Source organism: Cydia splendana, chromosome 16 (genome assembly GCF_910591565.1).
Source record: "Cydia splendana chromosome 16, ilCydSple1.2, whole genome shotgun sequence".
Lineage (NCBI taxonomy): Eukaryota > Metazoa > Arthropoda > Insecta > Lepidoptera > Tortricidae > Cydia > Cydia splendana.
In genome coordinates, this window is record NC_085975.1 from 12,166,434 (window position 1) to 12,184,758 (window position 18,325).

At 38.5% G+C, this 18,325-nt stretch overlaps 1 protein-coding gene across 3 annotated transcripts in view; it reads right to left on the bottom strand.

Moving 5' to 3' along the window:
• Nucleotides 1-1,918: 1,918 nt before the first annotated feature.
• Nucleotides 1,919-18,325, bottom strand: part of LOC134798315 (CREB-regulated transcription coactivator 3) — a 31,836-nt gene continuing 15,429 nt past the window's right edge. Inside the window, exons 7-12 of one of the 3 annotated variants that reach the window (XM_063770720.1) lie at nt 16,545-16,592; nt 12,404-12,517; nt 11,835-11,927; nt 7,386-7,472; nt 6,351-6,519; nt 1,919-2,602 (exon numbers count right to left, since the gene is read on the bottom strand). In XM_063770720.1, the coding sequence (XP_063626790.1) occupies nt 2,481-2,602; nt 6,351-6,519; nt 7,386-7,472; nt 11,835-11,927; nt 12,404-12,517; nt 16,545-16,592 (633 nt within the window). In that variant the 3' untranslated portion in view covers nt 1,919-2,480. Of the gene's footprint in view, nt 2,618-6,350; nt 6,520-7,385; nt 7,473-11,834; nt 11,928-12,403; nt 12,518-16,544; nt 16,593-18,325 lie in introns of all 3 variants that reach the window. The other 2 variants (XM_063770719.1, XM_063770721.1) reach the window with 2 other exon arrangements.

An 18,325-nucleotide genomic window follows, 5' to 3' on the forward strand; every position in this document is an offset into this window, starting at 1 on the left:
TCTGGCAACATTGCCTGCCGTGCACGGAGCGTTTCGGCACCGGCAAAATATCCTCGCCGACAATTTTTGACGGTCCGTGCATAGCACGCGACGGGTATGGTCGGTGTCGGAACGGGCTAGTGGGCATAGTCTCATACTTTTTAATAGAAATAATATTTTTTTGCCTGACACGTTCCTACTAGGGTCATGGTATGATACGGTGTAGTGGGCAGAGACCTTAATCATGGAATGAGACACGGTAAAGTCGAATAGTATCTAGCAAGTGGTCAGTTACAACGTTTACCCTATCATTAACGTGCTTACTAAAATTGACCTCCACACAGAAACGAGTCTCGCAACCACACATAAGTACATAGATATGTTTGCGACAGAAGCTTAATTTTTTTAATAACAACTCTAAAATTACTATGAACGCCACCGGCCGTACGACGGAACGGGACCACCGAAGATACAAGTTTGAAAATCCCTGTAAGTAAGGGTGGTATTCCCCTGTCCAATTTATTTGTCCAATGTGCATTACGTCTAGCTCTCTCATTAAGCAAAATGTGAGACGCAAATACACATTGGACGAAGATATTGGACAGATGGAATAACACCCTAACCGATAGGCAACCGATTTCATAATGGCATCTTTTTTCATAATACCTACTGGTATGGCCTTATGAAGTGTGAAAAATATAGCACAATGAACTCGGTGTTTTGTAACGTTGCTACTATAGTCTCTTTTTCCTTGCGTTATTTTTATCTCACGAGAGCGTAAGAAATAAATTTAGTTCCAAACTTCATTTTAGTGGTCCAGTATGGACTTTTACAACGAAATTAGACTTAAGGCATTATAACAGTAACTACTTACTCAACTGTTTTTTTACATAACGGGCCTTAACGTATAAAATTTAACTTATCTCATAAGTTTCGAACACGACATCAATATTAGAATATTTATATCATATAAATTAATAAAGGTGAATGTGTTCTTTAAACACATGGCTCCACATTAGATAGTACTGTTGTAATGTCTCTAGTCTCCTTATTGAATATGACAAGGACAGAAACGTGAAGTAAACCTAGGTTACGGTTGCTATCGGCTAGGCTGAAACCCCGTCATGACAAGTGGCAGAACACACATAGGTGACATTAACTTTACAAATAAAAAGTACATAAAAAAAAACAAGAACACAACCACAAGTAATTACGGCACATAGTGCCAATATGTACAGTCAAGCGGACAAGTATGAAAATCTACATGTAACTTTCATTTAAGCGTGTTAAGTGTGTTTAGGCTGTGTTTTCATAAACAGAAATTGTGTAATTTGTCATGACAAAGCTTTCCTGAAGCGGTATCATGGTCGCATTTTTATCACCCGTCATGCCATGCGTCACTTTCGCACTTACATATTTGTTAGAATGTGATAGGCATGGTGACAAGCGATAAAAACGCGACCGTGCTACGCCGCCTGGACTACATAAGCCGTGGAATATACTTTACCGCTACTACTTTTTATCTCTCGAGGGCACATCAAGCCCGATTTAGACGATGCGAGAACTCGCATGCGAGTTTCATACCATTGCGGGTTTTGATCGGTCGGTTGAATTGGACGTAACCAATAACAGTCCATGTAACTAAAATCACAAACGAGTTCGCGCGCCGTCTAAATCAGCCCTCAGTCTCTCGCAGAGTTAAACCGTAATAGCGATGTAAAGAGAACGACTCACGATAGTTTAAATTTAACCGTGGAATAATTACGAGGAATTGGGGCACATGTACGTTATACAAATGTGGTGCAGAACAATATGTATATTACAAAACGTCATGCTTTGGGGTGAAAGTATAAATGCTTATATCGGCGTCTCGATAGTTCCGAATAGACCAGTCAACGCTTGAGCAATCGTTGAATGATGGATAATGATAATACATTACCAAGATCAAAAGAGATTTAAGTTTCTTATTAAAAATTATAGAAGTATTGTTTTAACTATTCTTGGCCATTCGCTGATACACTAGCATGCAACATTAGCGATTTAAATGCAATTTTAATAAAGTGAACACTTTCAAATTTATGTATACGGAGACGACCAAAGAGGTCTCTATACAAACGAAAATATCTCCTTTATATCCGAATCAAATTCCCTAATGATATTCGAGTAAATATTCACAATACTTACTTAAAATATAATTACTCCATGCTGTACAAGAATCATCGATAAAGTAATCGATTTTAATAAAAAAATCTACATCCTATATTATACCTAACCCCTCGAATATGAAAGTTGAGTAAAACATTTAAAAACACAATAAACACACACTCAGACGGCAGCCCGGGAATGTGCCTCCTACACGCGTCCCTCGCACTACGCTACACCGACTACGTTCACTAACTCAGACTTGAAACGATAGAAATTGTCATGAAGTTTAGGGAGTCTCACGAACACGGCCTGCGCCTGCATGTATCGCAGGCGTATGGTTTGGTATCCCTCGGGTACTACAAGCGGTCGAAGAGCTCGTGCTCGACGGCGGAGTCTGGCAGCAGCGAGCCGGGCTGGTCGAGCAGCGTCAGGTCGTCCAGGTCCAGCTCCGCGCGCAGCGCCGCCTCCTCCGAGTAGTCTGCGAACGAATGGTCTGCACATTACGTAATTATGTCGCTTCACAACCCGTAACGGCAACATATTGTTAGTGAGGGGTCATATCACATAAATAAATACACAATGATAAAACTATTTTGACGAGAACCGCCTGTTAATACGACTAAGTGTAAGGCCTGAGTGCACGCTCGGAGCGGAGCGTTCGGCGGGGCGTGCAGCGGGGCGGGCGAGCGTGAGATAGAGCGTCCAGAGACTGGCCTCAGTGCACGCTCCCCGCTCGTGTGAATTGGACGCATCCACCATGACGTCGATGTCAGACGAATTTCTTGACTTCTTTTTAGAAGAGAATTTATGGCTCAAAATGAGTTGTTTTTCTACAAACAAAAGGTCCTAGTGTCGTAGTGAAGCAAAGAAGACAGTTTGGAGAGTTTTCCACTTTATACGAAACCTTAACGGCTCGGCCACGACATTGCGCGACTTGCGACGGCGGCAGCGATAACCATAGGTTGGAGGGAGACACAGCGATCGGACATTTCGTTCCCACCTATGGTTGTCGCTGCCGCCGTCGCCAGTCGCGTAAAGTCGTGGCCGAGCCGTAAGATGCAATGAAGGCATATTCCGTGAATAAACAAGAATGACTGTGACCACATTTGACTACATATTGAAGAAAACTGAACCAATATTAAAACTACGTAGTACCAATTTCCATGATTTGTTCGCTCGACATGACTGCACGCTCTTATCACCGCTGCAAATCTCAAACGGGTTTGAAACTGTACGCGATGCCCCGCTCGACGCTGCATGGCCCGCAAACTTGCCCGCTCGACATTCACCATATGCAGCGTCGACTCAGGACACTAGTATGAGCTTCATTTGTTTGACATGCACGCTGCGCGCCCCGACCCGCTGCACGCCCAACTCGAGCGTGCACTCAGGCCTTACACTTAGATATATCGACGTGGAATCGGCAAAAGCCGAAAGGAAAAAGCTTTATGTCTGTGCAATAAGAGCGAAAAAGTTGTATTTCGGCTCGGCTCGCATCGGCCGACGCCTGCCGACGCGTCGACGTATTTTTCGCTCTTATTGCGTAGACATAAAGCTTTTGCCAATTCACGTTAAGAGGCGTAGAGGAGGGTAAATTTTCAGATTCTGTCAAATTACCCTATTTCACACACAAACGCAGCTCACGCACACTACCTCAATTTACTGGGACAGGTCAGTGACCCCTAATGTTTTTTTAAGTATGTACTTAAAGTATGAAAATATTAATAGAGCACCAACCTACTAAATTGTTTACGACTTGTAAACATTGCAGTTTTTCGTTATACAACGCTTCACGTCGACTTCGCATTCGAACATTGTCGTAATTATTTATGAGCTTAAATAATTGTTTGCGGACCTCACTCGGTATACAGGATGTCCCAAACTTATGGGACATGAAGGGGAAGTACCTTAAATATCGTAGATAGTGTATTTTGCTCAAAGAAGACAATTCTGCATTCATAGATTTTCTAAAAATTACTTGCTTCGTCTGGAAATCGAACCGACTTAAATGTCAAAAAAAAATCACCCTACTTGTATGATGCCAATCGAAAGAATAGCTAAAAAATAATAACTCTGCTTAAGTAACATTGTATTTTAAAAGAAAGGAACAACGTGAAATTAATCATTTTAATCAAATTAAAAACATACATGAAACTGCCGTAGTCAATTAAGTGGGTATTTTTTTGTAAATTAATTAATTAATTGCTCAAAATGTGATCCCTCTTGTCTTACGAAAATAGCCAATCTTTTAATGAGTCCGCTGCCTGTTGATTTTCTTATCATTTTATGGTGAACACTCGATGTGATATGGCACAATTCTGTTTGCAACTTGCCCACGTTCTCGTATCGCTTTTTGTATAGCATATCTTTCACGTATCCCCAAAAGAAGAAATATTTCACCATAAAATGATAAGAAAATCAACAGGCAGCGAACTCATTAAAAATTGGCGATTTGCGTAAGACAAGAGGGATCACATTTTGAGCATTTAATTAATTAATTTACAAAAAAATACCCACTTAATTGACTACGGCAGTTTCATGTATGTTTTTAATTTAATTAAAATGATTAATTTCACGTTGTTCCTTTCTTTTAAAATACAATGTTACTTAAGCAGAATTATTATTTTTTAGCTATTCTTTCGATTGGCATAATAAAAGTAGGGTGATTTTTTTTTGACATTTGAGTCGGTTCGATTCCCAGACGAAGCAAGTATTTTTTAGAAAATCTATGAATGTAGAATTACTAACTTTTAAAAATAACAAAGTCTTCTTTGAGCAAAATTCACTATCTACGATATTTAAGGTACTTCCCCTTCATGTCCCATAAGTTTGGGACACCCTGTATAATAGATAGTGATTATTAATATTATTTAAAAAAATAAACGCCTTATAAACCGCGAACAATTAGAATGAATGACATAAATTGACAGCAGACTTTTAACTTTTTTTTAAATCATAGACAATTGGTGATACAACAAGGAAATATCTGTCAACAAAATTTGGCTAGCCAGACTCTAGTCCAAAATGTCTGCAGCAATATGTATAATTGACCCATCCTCCTTTCTATTGAAAAACTTTAGTTCCGAAATTGCTGGCCAGTGAGCTTGTTTAAAATTCGAAATTCAAATTTGTAGCGTTAATTGTTTAAAATTCGAATAGAAATTGTAATGTTACCTTGCAGACCTCGCATCTAAATATATTTGGTCATGATATTTTGAGTTTTATTCACCAGTACTAGAGTTCACTTTTATTAGCGATTTCATCAAGATGTAGCTTTATTGAATTATATTTGAGTGATACAAAGTTAGAATGTAATTGTGAGATCCTCGTATTTCAGCCCGTACAAGATTAGAACATTGAGCTTTATTGCTTAATATAAAAGTCCAGTTTTAAATAATTGACCTGATTATGATACGTTATGACTAAAATTCTTTGGTGAATAAAAACGAAACAGCAGGCGCAGGCATACATTTTCGCCGCGCGGTAGAAAGAGAGCAGAGACGCCTTACGCGTTACGCCTTACGCTGTCTCGAGTTTATCATTTTTTCCCCACCTCAAAAAGTGCACAGCGCCGCTAAAGAAGTTTTCACTTCAAAAAAAAAAGCCAAGCTAACGAGACTCTCACGTATGTATAACATTGTGTTTACAATGCGGGGTCCGAAGAGTTCTGGCATGGTGCCATTGTAATAAATAATACATTTCTACGTACAGCAAAATATAATGTATGAATCTTGACATACAAGTATGTACGAGTCGGGTAAAAATGTAGAGTATTTTAGAGTAATTTAAGTTTAAGTTTAGTAATTTAATTAGTAAGTTTCGTCTAGTTCATAGTCTTTCAAGGCAAAAAAGAGTTTTCGGTTTGACTTGGTTTTGACCGAATGCCTTTGCTACTTCAAATGCGTAAGGAGAAATTTTGATAAAATGGATAAGCAGAATCGGTTATCTATCTTTTATGGAGTTAGCGAGCTGTCGACACAGGGTTTATGGGCCGATTGATTTTGTAATAATAAAGTCATACTATCGAACTCTATGACTTTATCCGAATCGGCCCGGAACTATTTTATTGTTAGAGATGTCGCATCGACCAGTAGGGTAGTAGTCAGGGTAAAAACCGTGAAGGATCGAATTCAAGCCTGTAAACGTCGTTCGCACGTGTCGGCTCGACGTCGCTGGGGATGCAATGCGCGGCTTCCGTGGTAAGTGTCGGGGTATGTAGTGCTCACCTGTGAGGATGATGTCGGGTATGCTGGGCGGCGTGGCGGGCGGCGCGGGGGAGGCGAGGGGCAGGAAGCCGCCGCCGCCCGGCACGGGGTCGCGCGCGTGCCGCGTCACGCCCACGCCCGACCCGGACCCGGAGCTGCCCGACCCCGCCGCGCCGCAGTTGCCAGGCGACTGAAACCACAAAATTGTAACCTTAATACACGCTCAAGCCATTTCCGTCAGTAGAAAAAAGCGGCAAAATTAAAAAATGTAGGTGCGAAGGGTTATCGTCCCATAGAAAATTTGCATTTCACGCCTTTTTCTACTGACAAACTTGTTTGACAGGCTGTAGCTCTGTTACCACACTATCGCCGCGGCCACGAAACGCACGCTCTAAGCGTGACACTCGACGCTAACAATTATTTTGGCCAATATAATGAATGACGGCCGGCGTCAGGTGTCGAGCGTGCGTGGATTGAATTATTACACTACATTTTGGCGCCCTAAAATTTTCACATTCAGTTATTTTAATTTTTATTACTTCCCTACTCTAAATGTACTTCCCTACACAAAAACATATTATTATAAGATAAGACAATTCAAGTATAAAATAAATTATACTTTAAAAATACGAGCACCGGTTTAAACCTTTGACCGCCAAAGACGTCAACTCATTTATTTTTTGCCATTTTTATACATATATTGTGATCTTTCTTGCCACTTTTGTGTTATTTCTACCCAGAATCACAAGCTATTTTGATCTTAATAGGATAAATGTCCCTGAGTATTTTTTCTATTGTGTTGCCATTTCCCCATACTTTGTATGGCGGTAACAAAAAGGAAAGTTTGAAAAATGTATGGAAATTTTAGGACACTTTTTTACTCCTATAAGGATGAAAAGGGCTCGCGATCCTGACTAGAAATAGCACAAAAGTGGCAAATAGGTCACAATATATAACAATGGCAAATACAAAAAAGAAACGCTCAAACATAAACATATTTTAACCGAAATTTATATATTTTGATATTTCTATGGAACCATGGTACAGATAAATTACCTGTGGGTACGTGTGTTGTGAATTCGTTGTCTGCGGTGAACTGTGGTTGATATACGTCGCGTTGTAACTCGACACCGGCGAGTCCAGCTGCCAATAAAAACAAAACATTAACAAAGTTACCTACGACACAAAATCGTAGCAAGCAGAAACAAAAATACGATTAAAATGCAGCAAACCCTGAAAAAATAAAGGACATGACGGAACCACTATCTACCATGACAGGATACAATTTGAAACGAAGTTTAAATATGTCAAGCTAAAGATTGAAAAACACGGCGTCTTCTAGTAATATGAGCCTTTAGATTATTATAACACATTTATGCATTATAAAAGTTAAAAAAAAGACGACGAATACTCCAATCTTGTATACAAATTACACTTTACTACAAGGACTTGACACGGAATGTCGTTGTCCGTAATAAAATTAGGTCCACATAGGTAACAAATAGTCGTATAGACCGAATAGTAAGCGTTCATATGACCACAGCGACAAAAATTATCAATTTCAACATGAGTGCCTGTGTTCTTTTGTGGTTCCGCTAAAACGGAGGTGATTGGATTGGAGACTCGCAAGAATTGACCAATCACACGGGTTAAAACCCACCTCTCGTCTCCGACGTTGATCGTTGATTGGTCGATCGTTCCAAGTCTCAATTCGCATGCCTCCATCTTAGTGAAACCGTAGACTAACAGTGCTATTATGTGAAAGAACATGCTTGTTCGGACTCTTTTTCTACAAAACTTATGTTTCCATGCGTCTACCATGAACAGTGTATCCTAACTCCTTAGAACTACTTAAGCTTATAATTATAAATACTTAATCAATGCGAACTAACTGGAGGTGACATAATATTTCTACCTAGAGAAGTACATCCTTCAAACCAAGAGAGGTATATAAATGCAAATAAATAAAATTAGACTGCATAGCATGCCGATTGTGGATTGTACGATATCGAGATATTTACTGAAGCTAAAGTTGTGTAAAAGATTTAGTCATTATACCACCATTATGAATGAGTATTCATTGCGACGCGCAAAAGGAGAAATTAAAACAATAAACACCACTGACAAGAGTGTGACAACAAAGATTTTAAAGATAATAGTGATATAAATAACTGTTTGTGGAGTACAAGGAAATGATCACATCTTAGGGTGGTGTTCCATCTGTCCAATATCTTCGTCCAATGTGTATTTGCGTCTCACATTTTGCTTAATGAGAGAGAGAGACGCAATGCACATTGGATCAAGAAATTTGACAAGTGGAATACCTTCTTAGATAAACAATGGCTTCAAAGCAGTAAGCGTTGTATGCAAAAACTATATTTATCTTCCATCAAAGTCAAGTTTAGGATAGTATTGCCTCTATAAAACTTGATAACTGTTCCAAATTGCATTAAATTTATGAGTTCGCTTTTAAAAATTGAATAGAATAGCATACTCTTAAAACCCATATACAACTTACTCACGTGCAGTGCAAGCTCATTGTCTAGGTACAGATATTTGGATTTGGAGATGTGATCCATAAGATTTGGCTACTGACGTCACAACTAAATAGAGTGCTTCAGGCTTATTTATTACAAATGTGTACAAGTTGGGAAGTTAAAGCTTAACTGTTCATGAAACATCATAAAATAATTGGAGCCGTATTTATTTATACACTTTCAGTGTGCGTCAAATAAAGGCCGATGATTGAAGACTTATTTATTTTATTTCAATGCATTTCTAGGACAAGCAACCTCTATCTTTAGTAACTTGATTGTTTGAAATGCATGTAAGTCGAATATGCACTTACAAAATAATGAACACAGACTAACGCGGTATAATGGAGTCTGTTTGCGAAAGGACAGTTAACTGTAGTCACTGTCCGTAAGATGTGAAATATACAGATGTAGTGCATAAATATTTTTCATCGTATTTTCACGCAAATGTACGAACGTGTCTTGCTATTTCAGTCAGTCTCGGTACAAAAAGTACTGAGGTTGACTGAAGTAGCATGACAAAAACGAACGTTTCCGAGAAAATACGATGATCTTGAATGCTTCTAACAGACTTTACTTCTAATAGAATTTTCGAATAGCACGCTAGCGGCGTATTCATCGGATTGGACGCACATTTTGGTTACATCTTTGCAAAACTATTGCACATCTATGTTGTGAGGTTGTGACCTCAGTAGCTTTGTGAGTGTTAGTGTGTGTGTGGGGCTGTGTCGTACATTTTCCGCGACCTGGACGGTTGCCGTCCAGCCGGACTCCACCAAGCTCTGCACCAGCTGCGCCCAGTCCTTGGCCAACATCCACCAACGTTATACTCAGGAATACCAACTAGTTGCAACTCGCAAGCTGTCAACCTGATCGCGACTTTATAGCTACGACATACGGTTGCAAATCACAGTAGTTTTTTTTTCAAGAATGTGAAAATCGATATTTCTGTTTTAAATAAGTTTCTAAATAAAAAAAACCTACGTAGCCTCCTTTTGGAGACAAGAAAATAGATATCAAGCTTTGGCATAATTGTTATCATAAAAATCTAACACAGAACTGAGACGGTTGGTAAAGTACTTGCGCGGTTGTATTCTAGTATGAGCTTAGTGTTAGGCATACAACTCGTTTAAGTCTTAAATTTTTACTAACTACTACTACTAGTCGCCCCCAGCCAAACCTTCAACCAGTCAGTAAACAAAGGTAATAATATCTAATAACCACTTTATAAATAGCAGCATGCTGCAACTTTAGAAAAGGGGAGACCAAGTGGTCTTAACCGTTTTGTTAAAAAGAAAATAAGCACACAATATAAATACTACACATTTTTTGTTCGCTGAGTACCTATACTTTAAAGTTGGTCCCATTGTCATCAAGTCAGGATCCGATGATGGGATCCAGGAGAAAATGAGCGAACTCTTCAAATACTATAGGCCTATAGTGATTTTTACAGTAACTTGTGCATTTGGTCTTGGGAAACATTTCGTTAAGTTGAACTGCGGACGAATACCATAAAATGCAATTGTTCTTTAATGAAAATGATACATATAGGGTTTAGTAAGTGGAATTCGGTGATCTCTACCCACCCTTTCGTGACACGAAATGTCGCTCCATGTTGACAGATTGCGAGTTAGTTTATATTCGCTTTAACGATGCTAACAATATGTTTTACGTATAATACAGGATGGACCCAAACAATCGGACGAACTTTAACCAAGTATTATAACGTATAGGCGAAAACGCTTACCTAGTAAGCATAATATAGGAGATTTATAAAGATAGACAAATTAACTAGACAAAAAATCTCCAGTCAAACTGATCCTTTTCATGTAAATGCCACACGGCACTTATCAGTTATGCGACTAACGGTGCCATTTTCAACGAGATTGTTCCATTACATTCCTAAATTCGACCTATAAACATTATAACTATTATGAGCCAAAAATACATAGTTAAAGTTGGTCGGATTATTCAGGCCCATCCTGTATTTAGGCATTGAACACCCACCATTTCCAATCATAAGCATGTTCCTCCTAAGGCCCAGCCATACAAAAGATAAATCCATAATTTGCCACTGAAATTTGAACCTATAATGCAGGGAATAGAGTTGAGTTTGTTTTGTTTGAAAATTGAACGAAACAGAACAATTGCAACTTTATTCCCATTTGAATATGGTTTAAATTTCATCGAAATTATTAAGTACTATAGGTAGGACCTTGGGCCTTAGGAGGTTAAACATTATTGCCTCTACAAGTGCCTTTCATGACGGTGGTGCTAGGTTCTCATATAGTGCATTAGGTCTTAGTGATTCCTTATAAAATGGTGAGTGGGTTAATACTAGTTTTCAGGAATTCAACTGAATTTTGACCTATTATGTTAGGGCGGTTCAGGACATTTATTAAGTTTATGATTACTTACAACTCCTTGCTATTATTCCGTCGAAGCATAGTGATTTGTAACAGAGAAATATGAGTTATGACCGGGTTTCTATAAACTGGTAACGGTGGATCACTACATAAAAGATATCTTATTGTAAAATAGATAAAGTTTATTTTACAAAGAGATATGGTTGTCAAAATTAGATTCGTGACGGTCTGGCCACGAGATTTTTACTATTATCATCTAAACAAAGGAATACTAAGACGCGTAAAATAACGCATAGCCGCTAATTGAACAACTGAAGTAGATGGCAGCACCACAAGATTTGTAATAACTGGATTGAAAACGTTAGCGCTTTACAAACTAGTTACTACCGCTTAATATTGCTATGTACGAGTACAATATTTTGCCCTTATTTACGTGTATTAATGTATCTTTGTCTACTCTACTCAGTACATATCGGCTTCTCGTGTCCAGGCCAAGATGTATTTATAAGAACCCGGCAAAAACATTAAAGAAAAGGTACTAGCTTGTATGTAATACATGAGTAATGTTAGTCAATGTATGTATAAGTGTGTGTGTGATGTCTCACCATGGTGATTTGCTCGAAGGGCTGTAGTAACGTCGAGTGCAAACTGTAGTCCGTCTGTGGAGACTCCGCTGGGCTGCCCGGACTGTGCACCATCTGTAAAGATACAAGGCTTTTAAAATGGCAGTACGGATATAATTATAGCACTTTTATCATTTACCGAGTCTTACGTCACTCTCGCACTTACATACTTGTTAGAAAGTGATGGCCACTGTGAGATATAATAAAATCTTAGGCCCGCAAACCGCTAGCATTTTGTGTAGCATTTCCTGGATGATTTTGTTCGCCAGCAGGCTTATTCTGGTCATGGTCGGGATTGCGTGACAATGACAGTGCCCGTCTCTTTCAATCGCGCGTTGTAGAATAGTAGAGCTTGCTATATCGTATCGAACATGGCGTCCGCCATACGCCCACAGGCGACGATACACATCATTGTGGTGGAGTGGTGATATGTTCTGCGGGCATCTTTCTCTGTCACTCTAATTACACCTTTATTGGAGTAAAAAACAAAGATCCCCGCAATTAGCGAATTTCGGTTTTAGCGGTAGACCCTCATGTTATTAGTAACTTACCGTCGGTGAAGGTATATTGATATTCGAAGTGGAGGAATATTGCGAAGGCGGACTACACTGCGCTTGGTAACAACTCGACGGTATCCAGTTGTGGTCTAGCGGTGACATCTGGTTCTGAAACCAGGCAGAACGCGACACGTTAGGGAAAAAGCGGTCTTAAAACCAATGTCTTTAAGGCCAAAAACTGTGTGACAGATTGATATGTCTATTTCGACGGCAACAAAAACTGTTATGTGGATAAAATCTGTGAAAACACTGAAATGTAATCGTAGTTATTGATGTAGATTCTATTTTTTATAAACTTTTTTAAAAGTCTTTTGTTGAAAGTTGAGCATTAAATATATTTTTCACCACACCAGCTCGGAAAGGCTTACTTTGCACTTCAAAAACTGATAGCAAAGTTGCATTTTATTCACATGTGAGGCAAAGTAATCAAATGCAAATTTTGAGTTTTTTCTTATGTTTGCTGGTAGAATTGACTTTTAAATGATGATTTTGGATGATAAATATTTAAAAACATTTATTTGGATTTATTTGGTTTGATTTTGTTTGATATTTTACATTAAATATTTGCTTCGGGTTGGTGTGGTGAAAAATGTTGTGTTTCACTCGGAGGCAAATTTTGTTTAACTCTCGTGCTTTGAAACCCTCGCAATGCTCAAGATTCCATTTTCGAACCACTCGCTACGCTCGTGGTTCAACTTTGGGATCTTTCGTTTGCTCGGGTATCAATATTAGCACGAGCGGTTAAACAACAACTTTGCCCCCTTGTAAAACAAATAACTATTATGTACTTGTGCCATACGACTAAATAAAAAAAATATTACCTATCAGTGTGCGTGCGCTAAAATGTTGGAACCATGCACGCACACGTAACGCAAGTGATGTGCCTTCTCTCATAAGGATCTATATATTACAACGCGCACATACCCGTGTACGTCTACATACAGTCGGTTCCCTAACATAAGTATCCACTTTTCTATACAACTTGGGTACTTAAGTTGGGGCACCGACCCTATAGTGTGTAGCTTTCAAAAAAGAGCTCGACGACTAAGCCTATTGTCTATTGTTAAGTAAAACCGCTCGTGCCACAACCACCTGCATAAAAAATACGTACTTCGGTTACTGAGTGCCGGCGAGTCGAACGCTACAGAACCAGTCTAAAATGTGTCATCGAGATGCGTAACAAAGGCGCGTTATCGGAGAGCGCACCTACACTGGTTTTTTGAGCGTTGGACTAGCCCGCGCTCAAGTGCCAAATAGAATAATTAAGACCCTTTTTTGCAGGTAAGACAGGTAAGTAGCACGTGCGGTTTTACTTAACAATAGACAATAGGATTAGCCGTCGAGCTCTATTTGAAAGCTACACACTATACAAGCAGCCTGCAGCCGTTGCGATGCCGAGCGATGTGCACAGGCCTTTAAATATCACTTAACTGTCGATTAAAATAGAACTACCTATTGATATTTTGTTGCCGTCGAAGCAGCATAACGGGTAATATTAAAACTCATAAAAATAAATTTGTAAGTTAATGTGGAAGTGCACGGTTGAGTGAATTATGAAACATTTGAACCACTTTCTAATCTTCAGATACAAAAAGGCGGTTGGCGTAAGTATTAATATGACATGCCGTGAAGCCGTCAAAAGCTCCAAATGAGACTTATACGAACTGAGAAAACGGTTTTTTTTATTCTAACTCTACAACTAAACAAATCAGATACAAATAAAAATATCTAATCCCAGTCTAAGGGTGCGTTAAGGGGCCGTGTTTGTTAAGAACCAATAGAATCAGTTCATTTGTTTTCTTCGCTCAGCGTGCAGTAATTCTATTGGTTCTTCAAAACACATCCCTCGCAACGAATCCTCGCACATCTCTGGTCGAAACGCACCATAAATCGTAAAGAAATGTTGCCTTATTAACGAGAGGTTCAACTTAAGTAAAGGTAACGCTGTTTTTTGGTATATAACGTTTGCCTCTACGAACCTTTTGAGGTAATATTCTAAAGCTAGTTACAGTGGTTCAAACGCCTAAACATACACCCAAAGAGTGTCAATGTTAATAGCAGAGTCACACGGTCTTTGTACAAAGCGGAGTCATGCAGTTAGAACCAATGAGTTGAATGGAAGCTTAATATATAAAAACTGAAGCGAACCATCTTTGTTCTTGGCTTAACATTAACAAATGGCAAATAGTAAAAGTGATGACTTATAAACCAGCTTACAGAATTGTAGTGAAAAGATGGTGTTGGGTTGAATTTAAAAATAAAGCTGTATTGATCTGTACTATTCGTTGATTGCTTAATATCATTATAAGCGAAATTAAACCTTCGTGATGGTAGAAGAGTCGACCGCAAAATTTCGAACCAACTTGACACCACGATGAAATGCACAATGGTTTCCCATAAAAGTGCCAAGTTCGAATTTGATAGTCTGCCACGGCGGAATTCGGACTTAGCATCATTTTTATGGGAAACCACTGTGCATTTCATCGCGGTATCAAGTCGGTTCGAAATTTTGCGGTCGGCTCTTCTACCATGAGACATATTTAATATTTAGATCACAACTGTTAACTCACGTGAATTATCGCACTCGAGCCTGAAGAAGGACCCCCGATGGGCCCGAAACATGTCGCCAATAGCGACTAATAATTCACGTGAGTTAACAGTTGTGATCTAAATATCATTATAATCTATAATTATAATTATCTTACATCAAAATTAATGTTCTCGATATATCTATCCGCTATAACTCCATCTTCCAGATTGTAAGAACAAAGTAATGTACTTATTCCACTTTTAGTTGGATCTAGTATAATTATTTTAATAATATCTCAATGTCTTAGTTCTACACTTGTATTTTTAACCTTTTGAGCGCCGTAGTCTGATATACAAGACAAACAAAATCGGGCTCATTTCGCCGCGGTCTGATAAATAAGACAAAACTTCGTATAACTTCGTGCCCCCCGGCGACACGAGCACGCTCGATGACAAATTCTATGGCGCTCAAAAGGAGATTAAATCCTTTTCGGTAAACGAAGTCATAAATTATAACGGACAAAAATTTAATATGATACTTTTAATAATCCCTCTTTGTGCTACCAATACTTTTAATTTGTGATAGGTAAAAAAACGTTTTTTAATGTATTTTTATTTCTATACATGTTTTCGTAAATAAACGTTTTCCAAAAAAATTTACATTGTATTCATCTTTTCAAAATATTGACTTCTTGGGCTCATTTTACTCAGAAACATTTGTACATTCACGCCTCATACATGAAAAAATGTGTCCCAAAATTTTGTATGAAAAAATATTTTTCCAGTGCGTCACGTTCATACAAATAAAAAAACTTTTCATAAAAACATGTGACGACCTGGAAAGGAAATCTTGGGACACATTTTTTCATTGAATGTACAAATGATAATGATTCTGAGTAAAATGAGCCCAAGAACTCAATATTTGGAAGACATGAATGAAATGTACATTTTTTTTGCCAAACGCTCATTTGTGATTAATATTCAAAAATATATGTAAGTTAAAAAGTGAAATCATAACCAAACACAGAAAATAGTAACTGTAAAAATACGTGGTGAGTTAAATATAACGTTTAGTAAAGCATTAGTTAATTTCACAAACGAAAATGTGCTCCGAAGTAAGCATTCCAATTTAGAAAACTGTGTCATGCAAATTTCCTCTGTAAAATAGAAACCAATGAAAGCCTGAAATGTAACAAAAAGAAAGGTTTTATTTTAGTATAAATGTTGTTAAAAATCAGCAGCCACGGCCTGTGGGTCATTTTATAAACGCCTTGCCGCTCGGCCACGACATTGCGCGACCGGCGGGGGCGGCAACCATAGGTGGGAACGAGAGGTCCGATCGCTGTGTCCCGCTCCAACCTATCGTTGCCGCCGCCTCCGTCGCCGGTCGCGCAACGTCGTGGCCGCGCCGTTATACAAGTGGAAGTCTTTTTGTAACAAAAATATTTGTTAGAAAGAGACTTTAGCTCGTATTACAGGATACAGGCGCGTATAAAAAGATCTCCTGCTTGGTGTTAGTCTTTTCCAACAAACAGCATTGAAGCACTGAAGCGAAATTAATGAACTGGTAAATACCTTAAAAAGGAGGTTAAAAAAGAAAACGAACCTTATTATGATGGAGATAATTATTTGTGTTTGGTACAGATAAGTGATTCTGAAATAAACAAAAAAATGGTTTGTGTAGAAGGCAAATAAACACAAACAAAAACAACGAAAAATGTTAAATGCCTATCGGAAACTAGTGCTGATTGGAAACAACCAGGTTATATTCCAAAGCCATGTGTTAGGAATTACTTGATTTATTAGTTTTGTAAAATCTGATATATTTATATTTTACGCGAACATATTATCTTACAAGATGTATACGGTGTGACATAACATAACGTTGAAGCATTTGCTAACAATGACAACAAAAAGTATTTATTCCTCTAAAGAAATATCTTAAAACGATACACGCTATTACTCTGCAGGTTACTAAGCTATCGGTGTATCTACACAATTACACACTGACACAAATAATACTTGCGAACATACTTTAGACATCGATAACATTTATAGTCTGTGGATTTGTAACTGGTCCCGAACTGCTAATCCTTTGTCAATTGTTAAGTAAAACCGCACATGCTACTTACCTGCAAAAAAGGGTCTTAATTATTGTAATTGGCACCTGAGCGCGGGCTAGTCCAACGCTCAAAAAACCAGTGTAGGTGCGCTCTCCGATAACGCGTCTTTGTTACGCATCTGGATGACATATTTTAGACTGGTTCGACTCGCCAGCACTCAGTAACCGTAGAGAAACACACGACCCTTTTTTACTGGTAGAGGCAGGTGCGGTTTTACTTAACAATAGACAAAGGATAAGCGGCTCGGGGCCAGTTACAGATCGAAAGACTATACCATGACTGCAATTTTTACGTCAGACTACCGCAGTATTTTGTCCCGTTTAGCCTAAATGGCTTGCCCATTTTAAGAAATCAAGTACTTTTTGTACATCTCTTGATTTATACTTAATATAACATCCGGCTTGATTGTGGATATGTATTCGGCACCACGCATCTATGCGGCTTTATATTTTGTCTGTCAATATGCAACTGAAGACCAGCGGTGGCTGCATGGTTCCATTTTTATCGCCTGTCACTATGCCAGTCACTTTCGCAATTATATACTTGATAGAACGTGACAGGCATGGTGACAGGCGATAAAAATGCGACCGTGCTACCGCCGCAGTTTAATGTTAGAGCTACCACACTTTAGTTAGTTATGCCAAAAGATGTATAATTTTCGCCTTGGTATTTACGAAAAATAGGCAAACGAGTCTTTATAAAATTGAGCCCAAATAAACTTCCGCACTATGGTCTCCGCTGGTCGCGGATACTATATCTGTGGCATCAATACAAAACCCTTTAAGGTAATTTAACTAAAAAGTCTACTTTATCGGGGACAAGTTAAAGCTAACAAGGAAAGGTACCCTAAATAAAAATGTGAAACTTTGAAGTGTTTTTTTTTTGTAAAATATGAGTATGACCCGAAATAACAAAACACGTGTCCATAATTTTTTCATGTTCTCCAACATATAATCAAACCAGTAATTAACTAGCAATTTGCTTGAACAAAACTCTCTACAGAAGTTAGAGGGTTTGGTCACTTTTCAGTACTTTGGAGGGCAATTTCTCCCAATAGGTTGAGTTTGGGCAGCTAAAAAAAAATACGTGTCTGTTTTTTTGGACTACTCTATAACATATAAAAAATAAATCAAATCGGAGCCGGACAGTTGGGTACCTTTCCTTGTAAGCTATAAAACGTTGTCATGCCAAATATCGGCTACTTCTCTTTAACAAAAGCGTTAAAAAAATAGCGTCACGTGACCTGTCACTTTTCTAGAATGCC